This window comes from Esox lucius, chromosome 23 (genome assembly GCF_011004845.1).
Source record: "Esox lucius isolate fEsoLuc1 chromosome 23, fEsoLuc1.pri, whole genome shotgun sequence".
Classification (NCBI taxonomy): Eukaryota; Metazoa; Chordata; class Actinopteri; order Esociformes; family Esocidae; genus Esox; species Esox lucius.
The window spans coordinates 7,732,211-7,747,230 of NC_047591.1; the positions used below are offsets into that span (position 1 = coordinate 7,732,211).

Consider the following 15,020-nt stretch of genomic DNA (forward strand, 5'->3'; position numbering starts at 1 on the left):
TTGTTTGTCTGAGCTACATATATTTAGAATGATACTTTGATACATTATAGGATAAACATGTTCTAATCACTTTTAGTACTGACAATAACGATATCGCTTTATTCATCAGAATGCTTGAAACAGTGCTTTACAGGATACAAGTACAAACAGAACATTCCACCCCCACTACATTTTTTTGAAAGTTAAAACTGAGGGCAAACAAAGGCTTGTGAAATAGTATATGATCTCTTTAATTCGGTGAACATATAACAAGAGAAAAATTTACATAGGTTCAAAGTACAGTACTGAACGCAGTTGTGACAGGTTTTTGGTTTCTACTATGTTCAAGGGTCCGTGAGATAGGAATGGGCAAGATAGTGATGTGTAATAGAGACAAAATGCAATTGAAAAACTACATTCAATAACTCATATGGCGGAATACTTCATGGAAACTATATAAATTGGAGAGAAAAGGGAAACGATCAAAGCTCTGTTCAAAGAGCATTAGCAGCAAAATCTGTGTTTCTCAATTTATAGGTTCTGAGCTTAAAACAGTACAGGTACCAGGTTACTGCTGAAAAACAACTTGGTTAGTTTGAGACGTGGGTTACCAAACACCCCGCCAGCCTTTCAAGAGGGTCAAGTGCATTGAACAATGCCAGACTGGAAATCACCCGTTCAGATAGTGCTTTCCCTGTCCAGATCATCCATGTTCTTGATGATGCTGACGGTGGCATGTCCGTTGTTCCTGTTGGCTTCCAGGGCTGTTTCTTTGGCCTGGTTTCGCAGGGCCAATTTCTTCTGTCGCTTTGACAGCTGGCGGTATAACACTCCCCACAGCAGGTAAGATGTGCCGTAACAAACATACACCAGACCCAGAAATGTTATTCTACGGGGGGAGAGAAGGTACAATATTGAAGTGCTAGGACAGTATATTATAACGAAGTCCGTCCATCCATCTCTCAGCTGACCATACCTGAACGCATGAGAGTCGTAGAGTCGGCACGCCCCTTGACCCCCACACCGTTTAGAACCCCACTTCAGACACGTCCTATCAATCAAAGCACCGAAGTAGATCGGGGGGGGGATTCCACCTGTAAGCAAGCACAACACTGAAATTGTTTCCTCAGGTTCCTCAACCAGAGAACATAAAAGAAGACAGAACACAATGCTCTAAGGTTGTTCATCCTCTCCACAAACATCTCTTACTCACCCAGAGTTCGGACTATCAATGTCTGCATACCAAGAGCCAGAGATTTTAAATCGTGGCTTATAGATCTGAAACAAAAAAAAACAATTCAGTAAGGTTGCAAACAAAACCAATTCATGTAAGAATGAGGATCAGCCCTGACAGTTTGTCAAACTGCTTGCCACAGCCATGACCTAACCTGCTAAGTAAAGGAAGCCAGGGAAATGGTCTGACCTGCTGCTTATCACTCTGGGGATTTTGGAGACTCACAGTATTTTAGCCACGAGTAAACAACAACTATTTTTGCAAATTAATTAATTTGGATGTTCTTTTAAAGAACTGGCAAACAGTCAGCAATTTTAAAGAATTTGTTATATTTTGAGCAATAACTATACAACTTTGAACATATTAAACAACACCTGCTCTTCTTTTCACCATTCAACACCTTAATTTAAAAATGTATGACACACTTCCATTTTCATATGTGATGTGTCCACCCCGATGGTACATAACTGGTTTTTAAAGCTTCTAGGTAATGTCAGAATGATTCTATGTCTGTTTTATATCATGTGTGTTCACTACAAACTATTTGATTCCACCAATCCCAGGTGGGCAGTTCGGTTGTTTCATCCTACCTGAGCAGGACAATGTATCCAGGAGTGGCCCCACAGGCGGACACGAAAGCACCCATGACAGAGATAGCCATGTACAACTTAAACATCCAGTCACAGTCACCCTTCCTGGGGCACTGTCCCAAGATGGCCGACCTGTTGGATGGTGAAAGAGAAAGCTCCTCCGTCAGTTCTCCCATGCATGTGCAATTATGGAACACCTGAACAGAGGAAGAAAGAAGAGAAAGGTTGGAAACAGCAGCAACTGTGCAACTATACAGATTATGTCTAAAGTGTGCATAGTTGTGGTTCTAATCCTAAATGCTGATTGGCTGAAAGCTGTGGTATAAATAAGCAATAAGGCACGAGGGGTTGTGGTACATGCTCATGCAGAAGATTCTGTTAGTCTTATTACTGTTTTTGTTATTTTTCATTCCAAATGTCATCTCACACTTGTTATTCAAATTTTACTAATGCAATTGACTAATTCTGTGTGTCTCAGAATATACTAATGTAGGAATTAACTAACAAGCTACATAATTGGTATGTTTCCGTTAAGCACATTTTGATTTATGGGGCAGGAAAGTGGGAGTCGTGCCTGGCTGGGACATCTCAGCAAGGCAGAGATGGACAAATTCAGGGAAAACTTTGGCTATTACCAGAAGAGCAAAATTGATAAGTTGTTTGTGCACTACTATAAGAGACCACAGCCTACTATATTTCTCTAGATATTGCAGAAAATAGTTCAGATACAGTGAAACAATATGCATGGACAATTGAATTGAACAAGCAGAATGTGCTGGGTTGCTGGAGTAGCTACATGGTATGAAGAGGAGCTGATTCTGACAAGTCAGATAGGCCTTGAGCCAAGAACACACCCAAGGTCAGTGGAGAACCATTGATACAATGCTCGTTTTTGGCAAAATTCTTTCAGGAGAACATGTTGAGACCTATATCAATACACTGTGGCCTGCCAATTTTGGAAAAGCAAATGTATCATATATTTTCTAACCTTACATCAGTTGCCCTGTTCAGTCCCATTTTAGCCTGGATAAAGATTGCAGGAAAAATTGGAATAACTCAAAACTAAAATAATTTACACAAAAAAATATCTCTATCTAAAATCATGCAAGATAATCTGTAAATAGTCCCCAGGTTCAAAAATAGCAAACCATTCCTTTAAGCAGATTATATTGGTTTCCTGAATAGTTTTTTTGTAGTCTATTATGCTTTTTTAGGTATCTGGGAGAACTCACCAATGAACATAGTGGACACAGAGTTTTGACAGCATTAGTCAATTTACCACGGCTAAGGACTGTTAGGCACTGCGGAGTGCTTGGATTCACCTCTTAGCTGTGATATATTGGCAATATAACACAAACCCCCGAGTTACCCACATACCACGGGTATGACATCAGTTTATAATAACAACACGGTTCAATAAAAACAATATGGTTTCAGCAGGCAGGGGAAACTCCAAGGACTGCCACTGGGGACTGCCATCTAATTTTCCAATGAATAAGACACCTCTTTCTTCATCATGGCCCTCTTAGTTTAATTAACACAATATGGGTGCTGTTTAATCGGGACAGCAGTGCCCAGAGTTCACTGGAGGTCTACACTCGAACATTATACCCCTGTGGAAGCGCTCGAGACTTCCAGGACAGATTATTCATTCACAAGAGACACACGTGCGAGTTGAGGAACAACAGGATGAGTTCAGAGTAAATCAGAACGCCAGTGTTTTATCCATGTGCGGTCTCACCATCTCCTTGCCAATGCCCGTGGAAGTCTGACAGCCAGCCAAACAGGGGGAGGCATAGGTCATGCCATTACTAGCACACACGGGGTCCCAGTGTTTCAAAGAACAGGAGCAGCCCATGTTACACTGAGAAAGCAAGCTCTCCTGCTCATAAGACACTTCTGAAGCCCTGAAAGACAAAGGCAACAATACATTTAGCTATGGGTTTTTCATTTTTATATAAATATCACAAGTTACCCACAATTGATATTAAATTGTTAAGAAATGCATTCTTGTATGCTCTGGTGTGTCGATCACTTATTTACAGTATGCAGTTTATATGGGGCATGGAGCCAAGGTCACCGAACAGAACAGCAATGTGCTTCTAAGGACACTGTTTAATCTGGAAGTCAAATATACCATTTACTCACAACAAAGCTGAAAGACTGTAGAAAGTACTAAATAAGCACTAGGCGGAAGGAGAAGATCTAAGTTCTAACATTACCCAATAAGATTGTATATTAAGTATATACTGCTGTATGATGTTAGAGTGATTACCCCTGATAGGTCATGGTGAGGCCAGCCACCTGGGAGTTGTCACAGTATAGGAAGTACTGGGAGAGCAGGAGGCAGAAGGAGAGTAAGGAGGCGATGATGCAGATCCGAGCTGCTCCCAGAATGCTTAGCTTAAACCGCTTCATTAAAAAGCCTCCTGTGATGACCCCAAACGCCACTGCAGGCAGGTTCATCACACCTGGACATTTACATTGAAGTCATTAGCAAGCATTCTTATCCAGAGTGACAGTGAATTCACCTTAAGATAGCTAGGTGGGCTAATTACCCAAAACAATGGTAAGACTTCACATTGGCTTTCACTGAAGTCACAGAAATAACACTTTTTACCTCAGATTGTTAATGCATCATAATGTGCAAATCTCAAATTGTAACTCTGTGCCATCCAGGAATATGATTTCAAATAATGGGTCCAATTTGACCCTAATAGAAAGATAGATTATGCTAACACAACCTCTAATTTAAAGATCCTGATTTCATTAAGTCTCAATTAACAGTTTGATCTGAAGGCATTCCTGTAAACATTGTGTTTTTAATTAATATTGTTATAAAAACATTCTATTATTTAGCTGAGTTGTCATGAAATTGCAGTGCCAGGAAGCCTGTTCAAGCACGGCCAGAGCCATATACACTATATTGAAGTAATCAACTGGGTGGGACTTCCTATTTGTTTAGGAAAGGTCATATCATTCCAATAAGGTCATCAGGAGAGATCAGCAAATGCATTATACTGGTGGGTGAGCAGAAATACTGTAACCGCAATTCTTCGCCAACCTTGGCGAATTTTCTGTAAACTGCATATATAATTACACGCTTTATGAATATATCGATATTCATGCATAATCACTCGCTTTTTGAAAAATATGAATGAATCCAGACACACAGACAATGAGTTCTTGAATGATGTAATCCACCCAAACACACAGACAATGAGCGCTCAGAGAGTGCATGATCATCATGATGTGTGTATCCTGTCCTGAGAGATATCTTTAGTGGGCTCCTCAATAGAGCATCATCCTGTGTCCAGACATTTATGACCCTGACATTTATGGCCTTTTTGAGTTCACTGGAAGTGTTACCCAAATATGAGTCATGAGGTTGTCATGAGTTAGTGGTTTTAATTTAGGACACTCAGGAAGAGACAGAGAACAAGAGGTGAGCCCCGCCCCAGGGGACTCCCAAAAAGGATGGTCAGATGGCGTGATGTGTAAAAGTTTTGTATAAAAAGCCATGGTCCTGGACTTAGAAGTTTAGGGGTGCATCTGCAGAAGGACTTGGCTTTGATGTCTGACAATGTTTTATGATTTTCATTCAAGACTATTGGATTCACAAGTTCCTGAGTTGAAGTGGATTTGTTTTAGTCGTTGTGGACTTGATTTTCCACAACACACGCAGCCTTTAAGTTTCTTTACCAACACACAGACATGGGGAAATAAAATGTTACTTAAAAATGAGGATAACCTCGACGGTGCCGTTTATAAATCGGCTACATTAGCGCATAAGAGGTATTAGAGTTCAAATTAGAGTTAATTTTCTTTAAGAGATGTCATGGGATAACCCATCTATAAAACCCATGCACATACAAATGGAAGCCGCTTTGGATAAAAGAGTCTGATAAATGGGATATGTTATTATTATATAAATTCTGTGCTGTAACCAACCTATTAAAAAGATGGCCTTAGAGGGAGACTGCCCGTAGACCTGCTCCATGTACTTTGGTTTGAAGGTGATCATTCCTATGAAGCCATTGATGGCTACCAGAGATGTCAGAAGGACCAAAAGGTAGACTTTGTTGGTAAACAGCCTCTTCAAGGATGGCCCAAAATCTGGAAGTTATGGACAAAAAAGAGAGTTTGGACAAGGAATATTATCAGTCTTCATTCCAGTCTAATTTGACAAAATTTTTACCAAATGTTATAGTAAACATTGCATTGTGACCATGGGTTATATTTTCCAAATCTTCTGAGACAGAAATTCTCATCCCCAGAATCAGGACGGAATAAAAACTAAGAAAACCTAATTATTCATCTTGAAACCCTGGGATTTTTGAGAAAGTAACCTAAGAATTTTGCAACCCCAACGATCAAAGCTTAAGGGGTCAACACTATTGTGCAAATTAGGAGCTCTGGGACGAGTAGCTTTAAACAGGGTCAGGGTCAGGATAGTCTGCAGGGTGGTAAAATATTACGTTACTGAGTAAACGGATCTATCAACCCTTTCTGCAACTGCTTCTGCATAGGATTTCACAAACTGACATTGACAGAAAGATGGTGTTTAGTTGGGGCCATCAGCTTGAAAACATCCTCTCAATGTGAACACACATTGATGGGGTAGCAACCAGGAGAAGGTGCTCGTGATCAAACTGGAACCAGTCCCTCCTCACCTTTTGCCATGGCATTCATGCTGATAGGCTTTGATCCATGGTCCTCATTATTATCCTCTAGCAGGAAACTGTCCTGCTCCTTCACCTCTTCTGTGGTGTCAGAGCAGCTCTTGGTCACTATCTCCTTGTTTAGCTTTTTCTGGTTAGGGCTTTTTCCCTGCTTAGGCAGAGACTTCGGGAGGAACCAAAATGGGATCCCAGCCAGGAGCATTAGAAAGCCAGTTACCAGGAAGCCCAACCACCAGGCCCCCACCCAGCGAGAGTCCTTGTGGTTGATAGAGATGCTTTCTGTGGAAAGAGAGAAAAAGATTACGCTACACAATGTCATTACATTAGACATTCCCTTAAGGCAACTAACTAGGCATTCCCTTAAGGCAAATAACTAAGCATTCCCTTAAGGCAACTAACTAAGCATTCCCTTAAGGTAACTAACTAGGCATTCCCTTAAGGTAACTGAATTCTCATGGTAAGACGTCTAGATCTATGATCCAATCAGCTGTAGAAACTTCTGGCCAACTTAGCTGTCTAGGGGTCATCATTCTTAATGTGTGTTGATGATAACATACTGGTTACTCTAAATAGCAGTGTTTTGTTTGGTTCATATTCATGTGTTCCATTTGCATTTTATTAAGATAGCTGAATGTACAGTTGCATTCACACAGGCTATTTGTAAAAGGTCAATTAATCTACCTAACTATCTATATTGGCTGAATGTGTAGGGTGCTGTCAATGATGCTATCCAGAATAGCTCAAAATTTGAACAAACTGGGATATACCAGTTCTACATCCTCGCTAATATAAACCAATTTAAATGTCACTGTTACGAAACAACCTTCAGCATGAACAGTATCTCCCAAGGATAAACTGAGGTTACCCAATCATAGCATAGACAAACAAGGATACCCTCTCACACGGTTTGGCAACATCGCAAGTTAATCAACTACAGTCTGTAGCTCATAAAAAGATTGAACATAGATGGTCTAACAACAGTAAATAATGAAATGGAAGAAAGTAACACAACATGATTAATAGCAAATATTAAATCGTGAGGACAATATTGATGTGTACATATAACTGACCATAGGCAAGGAATTATGATGTAATTCAGGGGAAATCACTGTACCTAAATCCACAGAGCCAATGTCCACATAGATCTTGGCACAGAAAGAGCCAAACATGAAGCCAAACATGGGTCCCAGAATCCCCACAGTCTGTATAAAAGCTGACAGAGGAGATGCAGAGTTGGTCAGTTACAGCTAAAGCAGCAAGGAACAAAAAATACAATACATTTAAAGATGCAGAGTGTGATTTAGGGCAGGATGTGTAATATGTTATATTAGGATAATCAATAGAATCACTAACATATCTCAGTTAGACATTATCACAGTTTTCTGAGAAATTCAGAGTTTGAAAGTGAGTGGTTTTGATGACATGGGGCATATCTGTGCATACAAGATAGTACACATTTTTTGCTTTAAAATTGGTCCATTCAGTTTAGCTGTATTTTTTTATCCATTTTGGTTCACTGTAAAAAATACACTGAGATCAGGTGCTTATATTTAAAGGATGGCAAGATTTGGTATGGAATGCTGAGGGGGAGGTTTCTAAAACAAGTTTATATCTTTTGTCAACAGTTAATTACTAACCATGTCACAACGGATTTCCCGTACTTAAGGTTGGATTCAAGGAGGGAGGGGAAGTGACAAAATACAAAACACAATCTGGAGTCTTTACTATCCAAGGTTTTGTAAGGATTTTTTATTACCAAGGTAAAAGGCAGTGTTCTCCTCCCTGGCAAAATCATCCAGGTAGGACACTCCTAAAGGCATGACCGGCGTCTCTCCAATCCCACGCAGCATGTTCCCCAGAAACACATAGATCCACATGTACGATCCTGCCTCCTTCTCACATGCTGTGGAAACACAATAGGTGCTTAAAACACAGTTTCATCATTGTGGTTCCGCACATTCAGAGAAATCAAGTTTGTATTGAACAAAGGTCGTTGACACGGCTGTACTCTGACATAGCAGCGATGGTGACTGACTGTTACCTGCTTGATTCTCTTCTGCTGCTTGAACATGTATGCCTAGATGACTCGTGTTGGTCAGACAAGGCAGAATACTCTCAGTAGTGTTTTCTTCAGGTATATGGGACAGGCTTGTTTCATATACATACCTGCATAACAAATACATATTGTCACAGTCATTTTGAGAAGTAACCAAGCAAGTTTTTAGAAGGTACCATACTGTATGTAGAAATAATGATGGCATATTCAGTCGATATAAAAAGTCTAAACACCCCAGTTTCTTGTGATGTAAAAGAATGAGACTAAGATAAATCATGTCAGAACTTTATCCACCTTATAATGTGACCTATTACATGAACAATTCAATAGAAAAACAAACAGCACTCAGTCTTTTTGGGTAGGAGTCTATTAGCATGGCACATCTTGACGTGGCAATATTTGCCCATTCTTCTTTGCAAAAGCACTCCAAATCTGTCAGATTGCGAGGACATCTCCTGTGCACAGCCCATTTCAGATCACTCCACAGATGTTCAATTGGATTCAGGTCTGGGCTCTGGCTGGGGCCATTCCAAAACATTAATCTTCTTCTGGTGAAGCCATGGTTTTGTGGATTTGGATGTGTGTTTGGGTCGTTGTCATGCTGAAAGGTAAACTTCCTCTTCATTTTCAGCTTTCTAACTGACTTTTTGTGTCAAAATTGACTGGTATTTGGAACTGTTCATAATTCCCTCCACCCTGACTAAGGCCCTGGTTCAAGTTGAAGAAAAACAACCCTAAAGCATGATGCTGCCACCACCATGCTTCACTGTGGGTATGGTGATCTTTGGGTGATGTTCAGTGTTGTTTTTGCGCCAAACATACCTTTTGAAATTATGGCCAAAAAGTTAAACCTTGGTTTCATCAGACCATAACACATTTTCCCACTGGAACTGGAGGGACGTCCAGTTCTTGGTAATGTCTCTGTTGTGCCATATTTTCTCCACTTGATGATGACTGTCTTCACTGTGTTCCATGGTATATCTAATGCTTTGGAAATTATTTTGTACCCTTCTCCTGACTGATATCTTTCAACAATGAGATCCCTCTGATGCTTTGGAAGCTCTCTGCGGACCATGGCTTTTGCTCTGAGATTCAACTAAGAAAATGTGTGGAAAATCCTACTTGAACAACTGAACTTTATTTGTGATTAATCAGAGTCACTTTAAATGATGGCAGGTGTGTAATTACTTCTATTTAACATGAGTTTGAATGTGATTGGTTAATTCTGAACACAACCACACCCCCAGTTATAAGAGGGTGTGCACACTTATGCAACCAGGTTATTGTAAGGTTTTTATTTTTCATTTTTCCCCCTCAAAGATGTGAGTTTGTTTTTCAATTGAATTGTTCACATTATAGGTCATATTATAAGTGGAAAAGGTTCATTTCACAAAAGTGTGTAGACTTTTTATATCCACTCTAGATTGTCAACTATAAAAAAGGGACTTACCGTCCCTGGAATAAGTGTGGAAGAGCAGTGAGGAAGGCACCAGCAGCCATGATCAGACAGCCAATCCCTATCAGTCTAGGTCTGTGAAGTTTCGCCCCAAAGTAACTTACAAACGCTATGACCAGCAGGTTTCCTGGTAGGTGAGAGAAGACACAACAATAGTATGAAGAATGTTTATGTGAAGCCAGGGCTGGTCCTAGTTTTTTGAGGGACCTAGATGTTATTTGGAAACGTACTGGATTCCAGGAAACGTACTGGATTCCAATAGAATGTACCCATCCCTTATCAGGTCAGTGCTTAACAGGTAGGTAACGTTTTTGGGAAATCATGGAAGTTTGGAAAACAGAATTGTGCAACCAGGACTTTCTGCCCAGTGTATTTTGCAAAACAAGACTTAAAAAAAGGCTCAATTGTATATGTAATGTATTAAGGGTTAAACATTTATAACATTTGTCTAGGACCAAAACAAGACAAAGGATTACCAGTTAATGAGTTCAATGTACATGTCCAACAAATACAGTAATTGGTGATAACTCAAGAGTTCACTTGAAGGGACAATGCATACTGGGAAAATATATTAGAGATCTGGCTTAGAATTAAAAAAATAATTGAAGCAAATATAACTTAAATCTGGCTGAAAATATTTGTTTTCTCAATAGGTATGTAGTGTCCAAAACAAACAATATTTTTTGTGTAACAAGCTCTTTACCTCTAAACATCTGACTTAATTTGTTGTTTTGTTTTACGTACTTACAAATGTACTGAAAATAGCTCAATCTATGTCAATTTAAATGGGAACAATGGCTGGAGAACATTAAAACATTAACTCCAAATTTTTTGTCATGACTGAGACTGGATCATTCAGTAATATTCAATAATTCTACAAAAGTTGTGTCCCATGGAAAGATACAACACTATTCCAGGGTTAAGGTTTCACCAAAAATACTTCTCAAATCCAAATATAATTCATTTCAACCACACTGTGAGGAATCCAACAAAAAGAGCAGCTAATAAAATTAAGTGGCCAGTTTTGTTGTCTTTGCATGATATTGTAGTTGTATAGTATAAGTATTTTTATGTTTAATAATAATATTATAATAAATACAAATGTTTTTTCTGGAATAGAAACAGTACTTGAACCAGAACTTGGTAAATTAAGACTTAGGCCTACCCATCTCAAAGCTGCCATCAATAACGCCTATTAAAGAGCTAGGGATGTCGAAGCGTCTCTCTATCTGTGTGATGGAACTCTTCATGTAGCTTCCTCCGAAGGCTTTGGCGAAGTACACAAAAGACAGGGAAGCTAGGAACAGCTGTGAAAATAAACACAATGCAGTATTGGATCAAAACAACAGTTAAGCTCAGCCCAACTCAAACCATTATGTGACAATCTGCTTTGATCATAGTAAACCAATGGTTTTATAACAACCACATGACAAGAGCTAATGGAAATACATTAGGGAAATACAATAGAACAACCTACCTTGGATTCATATATTTTAAAACAAACACATTGGTCAACTAGATGATTAATACATTAAGTAATTAATTAAAAACATTGCATGGGGGATAAAACTGTAAAAGAGTGCTTCCACTTCATGGCAACATTTGTAGAATTGCTGGAAAATTGCTTTCAAATGCAATTACTGGAGAGATAACAGATAACATTTGAACAAAAAGGAGCGTACACAATAAACTTATTTGCCAGCTGCTGCAGAATTACTTAGTGTATAGTACCATAACATACCTTTTTTGACAAAAACAATCTGTCTGGTTATGTTCAAACCTCATTAAAAGGTAACAGAATTTTACACAAGGACGAACGCACACACACACACACACACACACGTGTTTCAAACTGAATGTGACCTGTAATCACAATAAGCAAGACACAGGAGGTGGCACAGGGTGTGTGTAGGAACTGACCGTTTACTTAAGGTAGAAAGGGCAGTTTCCATGGTCTTTTAGTGTGTGCGAGATTCACCTGGGATCTTAATCTAGAGGGAAGGTTGAACATCTGGTGGACTGCATGGTTTTAGATGGGTTAATGTTAATGGCTTGATGTCACGAACAGGGAGTCCAACCAAAAGCAGAAGTCTAGACAGGTGCCTGGATTAGTGCATACACTGCTTCCTGTTTTAGGTGAAGTCTTCCTAAAACTACCCAGAACACCCAAAATAACATTCAGGAGTAAAGAACCCCTGCGTTGAGCTAGAGTAGTTCAAAACAACCCATAGTCATTTAGTAATTAACTAGACACAGATAAAAAAACTGGAATGACAAATTTGGAATCAGAGTTTTTGTTCAGCCATAATTTTGTGAATTCTTTACACATTTATTTAAACTATTTGATTAGGTTGAAAACAGCTTTGTCATCTCACTGCATGTCTGGTTGTGGGATGACCCAGCACAACGTGGAAATCTTATCTGCAAGCCCCACCCCCCCACCCCCCCCCCCCCCACACACACACACTGCCCACTCCTCCTTTCTATTCACCTTTTGTCCCTTCGGTCCATATTGGCTGCTTTTATATTCCTCAATCTCACATTGGCGTGTTCTTGACAAAATAACAAACCGTAGCAGTAAGGAAAGTTAACAATTATAGAGCTATAAAGGTCTAGGTAAAAGGACTATCCACATACATTATAGTCCTAATAAGTCCCATACTTTCAAGCTATGTGTGAACCAACAATTTACTAATTCACATCTAGCAGGACTGTTTCTTTTTATCACCTTCTCAGGAAACGTACTTCTGTCAACTAGCTACCATTACTTCTGCTCACTAATTCAGATGATGACATTAAGAATGAAAACACCAACCTTAAGTTTGGAGCAGCATGGCTCGCGGTGCTCCTTGGTTTCCACACTCATGATTCCAGGAACCTACTGATTGACTGAGAGACAGCCAGACCCAGGGTTTACTACTGCATTATTAAAATCTTCTGAAGAATATCATTTTGGTTAGGCTACATCAAGTGTCAGTTAAACTATGCAGGTTAAGCATTACATAACATTCTCCTGTTGCTTGAGTCATTATACCAATTATCAATCAAATCAGTCAACAGTCTATGAACAATACACACTATCTAGCACACAGAACTGTGTGAATAAAGGAAGACAGAAATACCTATTTTTACCTGTTCAGCAGCAGCAGAGGTCCGTGAAGGCGATTAAGCGGCAGAGGATTTCACTGATAAAAGACTCTGGTCGAAGAGCAAACCTTACCTAATGTTGATTGGCAGAAACTAGAACAGCGTGTCTATACTAATCAGTAACCCACAGGCTGCCAATCATGCTCTGCTACCATGTCAATAAGGTGTCCCCTAAAAAAACAGGAGTGTCCATAAGTGAGGTAGCACCCAATCATCGGATTCCTGGAGCAGAGAGTCAATGAGGTCCACAGAAGAATACTATGGCACAGAGGCAAAACACAGATGTAAACACACACATTCTGACTCTGCTCTTTTTTCACAGGACTCCATGAAAGTTCAAAGTATTCCAGGTCTTTGATATAAAGTTTCAAAGAGCATCCCTCTCTTGTGACTGTGGATAGGACAGGAGGCTATGGAACAATAGTTCTCAACCAGGGGGGCTAGGACTTCTAGAGGGCCTCACAGACTTCTAAGAGGTCTAAGAATGCATGGTGAAACACAATGAACGAAGAACAAGCCAACATGACTAGAAAAACATAAGCAGCGCAAACAAAACACTTTTATGCAATACCACTGTTAGTTGTTTCAATGTGAATATGTTATTGTTCAAAATTAAGACAAAGAGGGTTTGTTTTAGTGACATTTCATTTAATATGGGTTACCTCTTTAAAATGTTAACTTTGCAAATATTGATATTATTCTTGTAAGGGTATTCCAGATCGTATAGGCGCCTCATTATGCCTCAGAAAAGCATGGATATAAACTAGTAACTGAGCCTGAATGGCAAGTATTGCACTCAAACATCTCTGATAGGATTTGCACTGAAGATATACATCTCTGACTGAATTCAGCTTGTCATTACTCATGTTATTCGAGGAAATTCATTTAATCAATTGTATGCTAATCGAATTAATTAAGCTAGTTCATCAGTTATGTTAACTGATTGGATTAAGTCACCTGACCATCTGAGAACATCTGAGAATATAGTTTCAGAAAACAACTCTTGGCTCTGGGTAGGCCCTTCAAGTAAGGAGGTTTGCTATCAATTGTAGGAAAAATGTACAACCCTGTTTCCAAAATTTTGGGACGCTGCGTAAAATGTGAATAAAAACAGAATGCAAAGCTTTGCAAATTATTTAAACCCTATATTCAATAGAAAATAGTACAAAGACAACATAACAAATATTAACACAGACATTTTATTGTTTCCTGAATTTTATGCCAGCAACATTTCTAAGAAGTTGGGACAGAGGCAACAAAAGACTGGAAAGTTTGTGCAATGATAAAAAATGAAACCTGGTGGAATATCACACACCTAATTAGGTCAGTTGGCAACAGGTCAGTAAGATGATTGGGTATTACAGTTTTTCCCATTTGCTAACAAGCATTGAAACCACAATTGCAAAACTCTTCACCTAATCTAACCTCCAAAACTCACTATAACCACCAAAACAATTCATACATGTCTCAAAATAAGCATGTTCAACCATAACACTGGTAACAATGAGTGACACACATTCACTCATTAAACACTAAAACACTAACAACAGGGATCATTACATAAATGACAAACATTTATCTTGAATGTTTAAAAAAATTTTTTTTACGTGAATCAGTATTTGAGTATAGAATGAGAAAATGTCCTCAGTTTATTGACTGGACTAATGTATTAGGAACAAGAATAAATCAGAAATGCAGCAATTTGTAGCAATGTACTTTGCATATAGTAAATTATACTTCAAACAAAAAACACATTTCCCAAAATTCCAGGGCTGCAATAATAACATCAACATGTATAGTATAATTACTAGTATAATCCTCTCTGGATTGTAGGGGCCAATGCGTGGTTTGTGTAACAGCAGACCTTCATTGGACA

At 39.1% G+C, this 15,020-nt stretch overlaps 1 protein-coding gene across 2 annotated transcripts; it reads right to left on the minus strand.

Moving 5' to 3' along the window:
• Positions 1–79: 79 nt before the first annotated feature.
• LOC105028200 (solute carrier organic anion transporter family member 1C1) lies at positions 80–13,346 on the minus strand. Of its 2 annotated transcripts, none has more exons than XM_010900759.5 (15): positions 13,130–13,346; positions 12,813–12,886; positions 11,163–11,304; positions 9,992–10,124; positions 8,527–8,651; positions 8,242–8,388; positions 7,600–7,698; positions 6,477–6,764; positions 5,755–5,919; positions 4,079–4,274; positions 3,545–3,710; positions 1,804–2,000; positions 1,193–1,257; positions 956–1,073; positions 80–868 (listed from the first exon to the last, which is right to left on the minus strand). In XM_010900759.5, the coding sequence occupies exons 2-15, from the start codon at positions 12,861–12,863 to the stop codon at positions 658–660; spliced, it is 2,103 nt and encodes a 700-aa protein (XP_010899061.2). In that variant the 5' UTR covers positions 12,864–12,886; positions 13,130–13,346; the 3' UTR covers positions 80–657. The 2 variants fall into 2 exon arrangements, with proteins under 2 accessions (XP_010899061.2, XP_010899062.2); XM_010900760.5 differs by having other exon boundaries at positions 13,120–13,346.
• Positions 13,347–15,020: the final 1,674 nt, after the last annotated feature.

Coding starts and splice junctions, on each gene's coding strand:
- LOC105028200 (XM_010900759.5), bottom strand. CDS start 12,863: ATGAGTGTGGAAACCAAGGAGCACCGCGAGCCATGCTGCTCCAAACTT. Junction 2,001..3,544: donor CGGGCATTGGCAAGGAGATG/GTGAGACCGCAC, acceptor TCCTCTGTTCAG/GTGTTCCATAATTGCACATG. Junction 1,074..1,192: donor ATTGATAGTCCGAACTCTGG/GTGAGTAAGAGA, acceptor GCTTGCTTACAG/GTGGAATCCCCCCCCCGATC.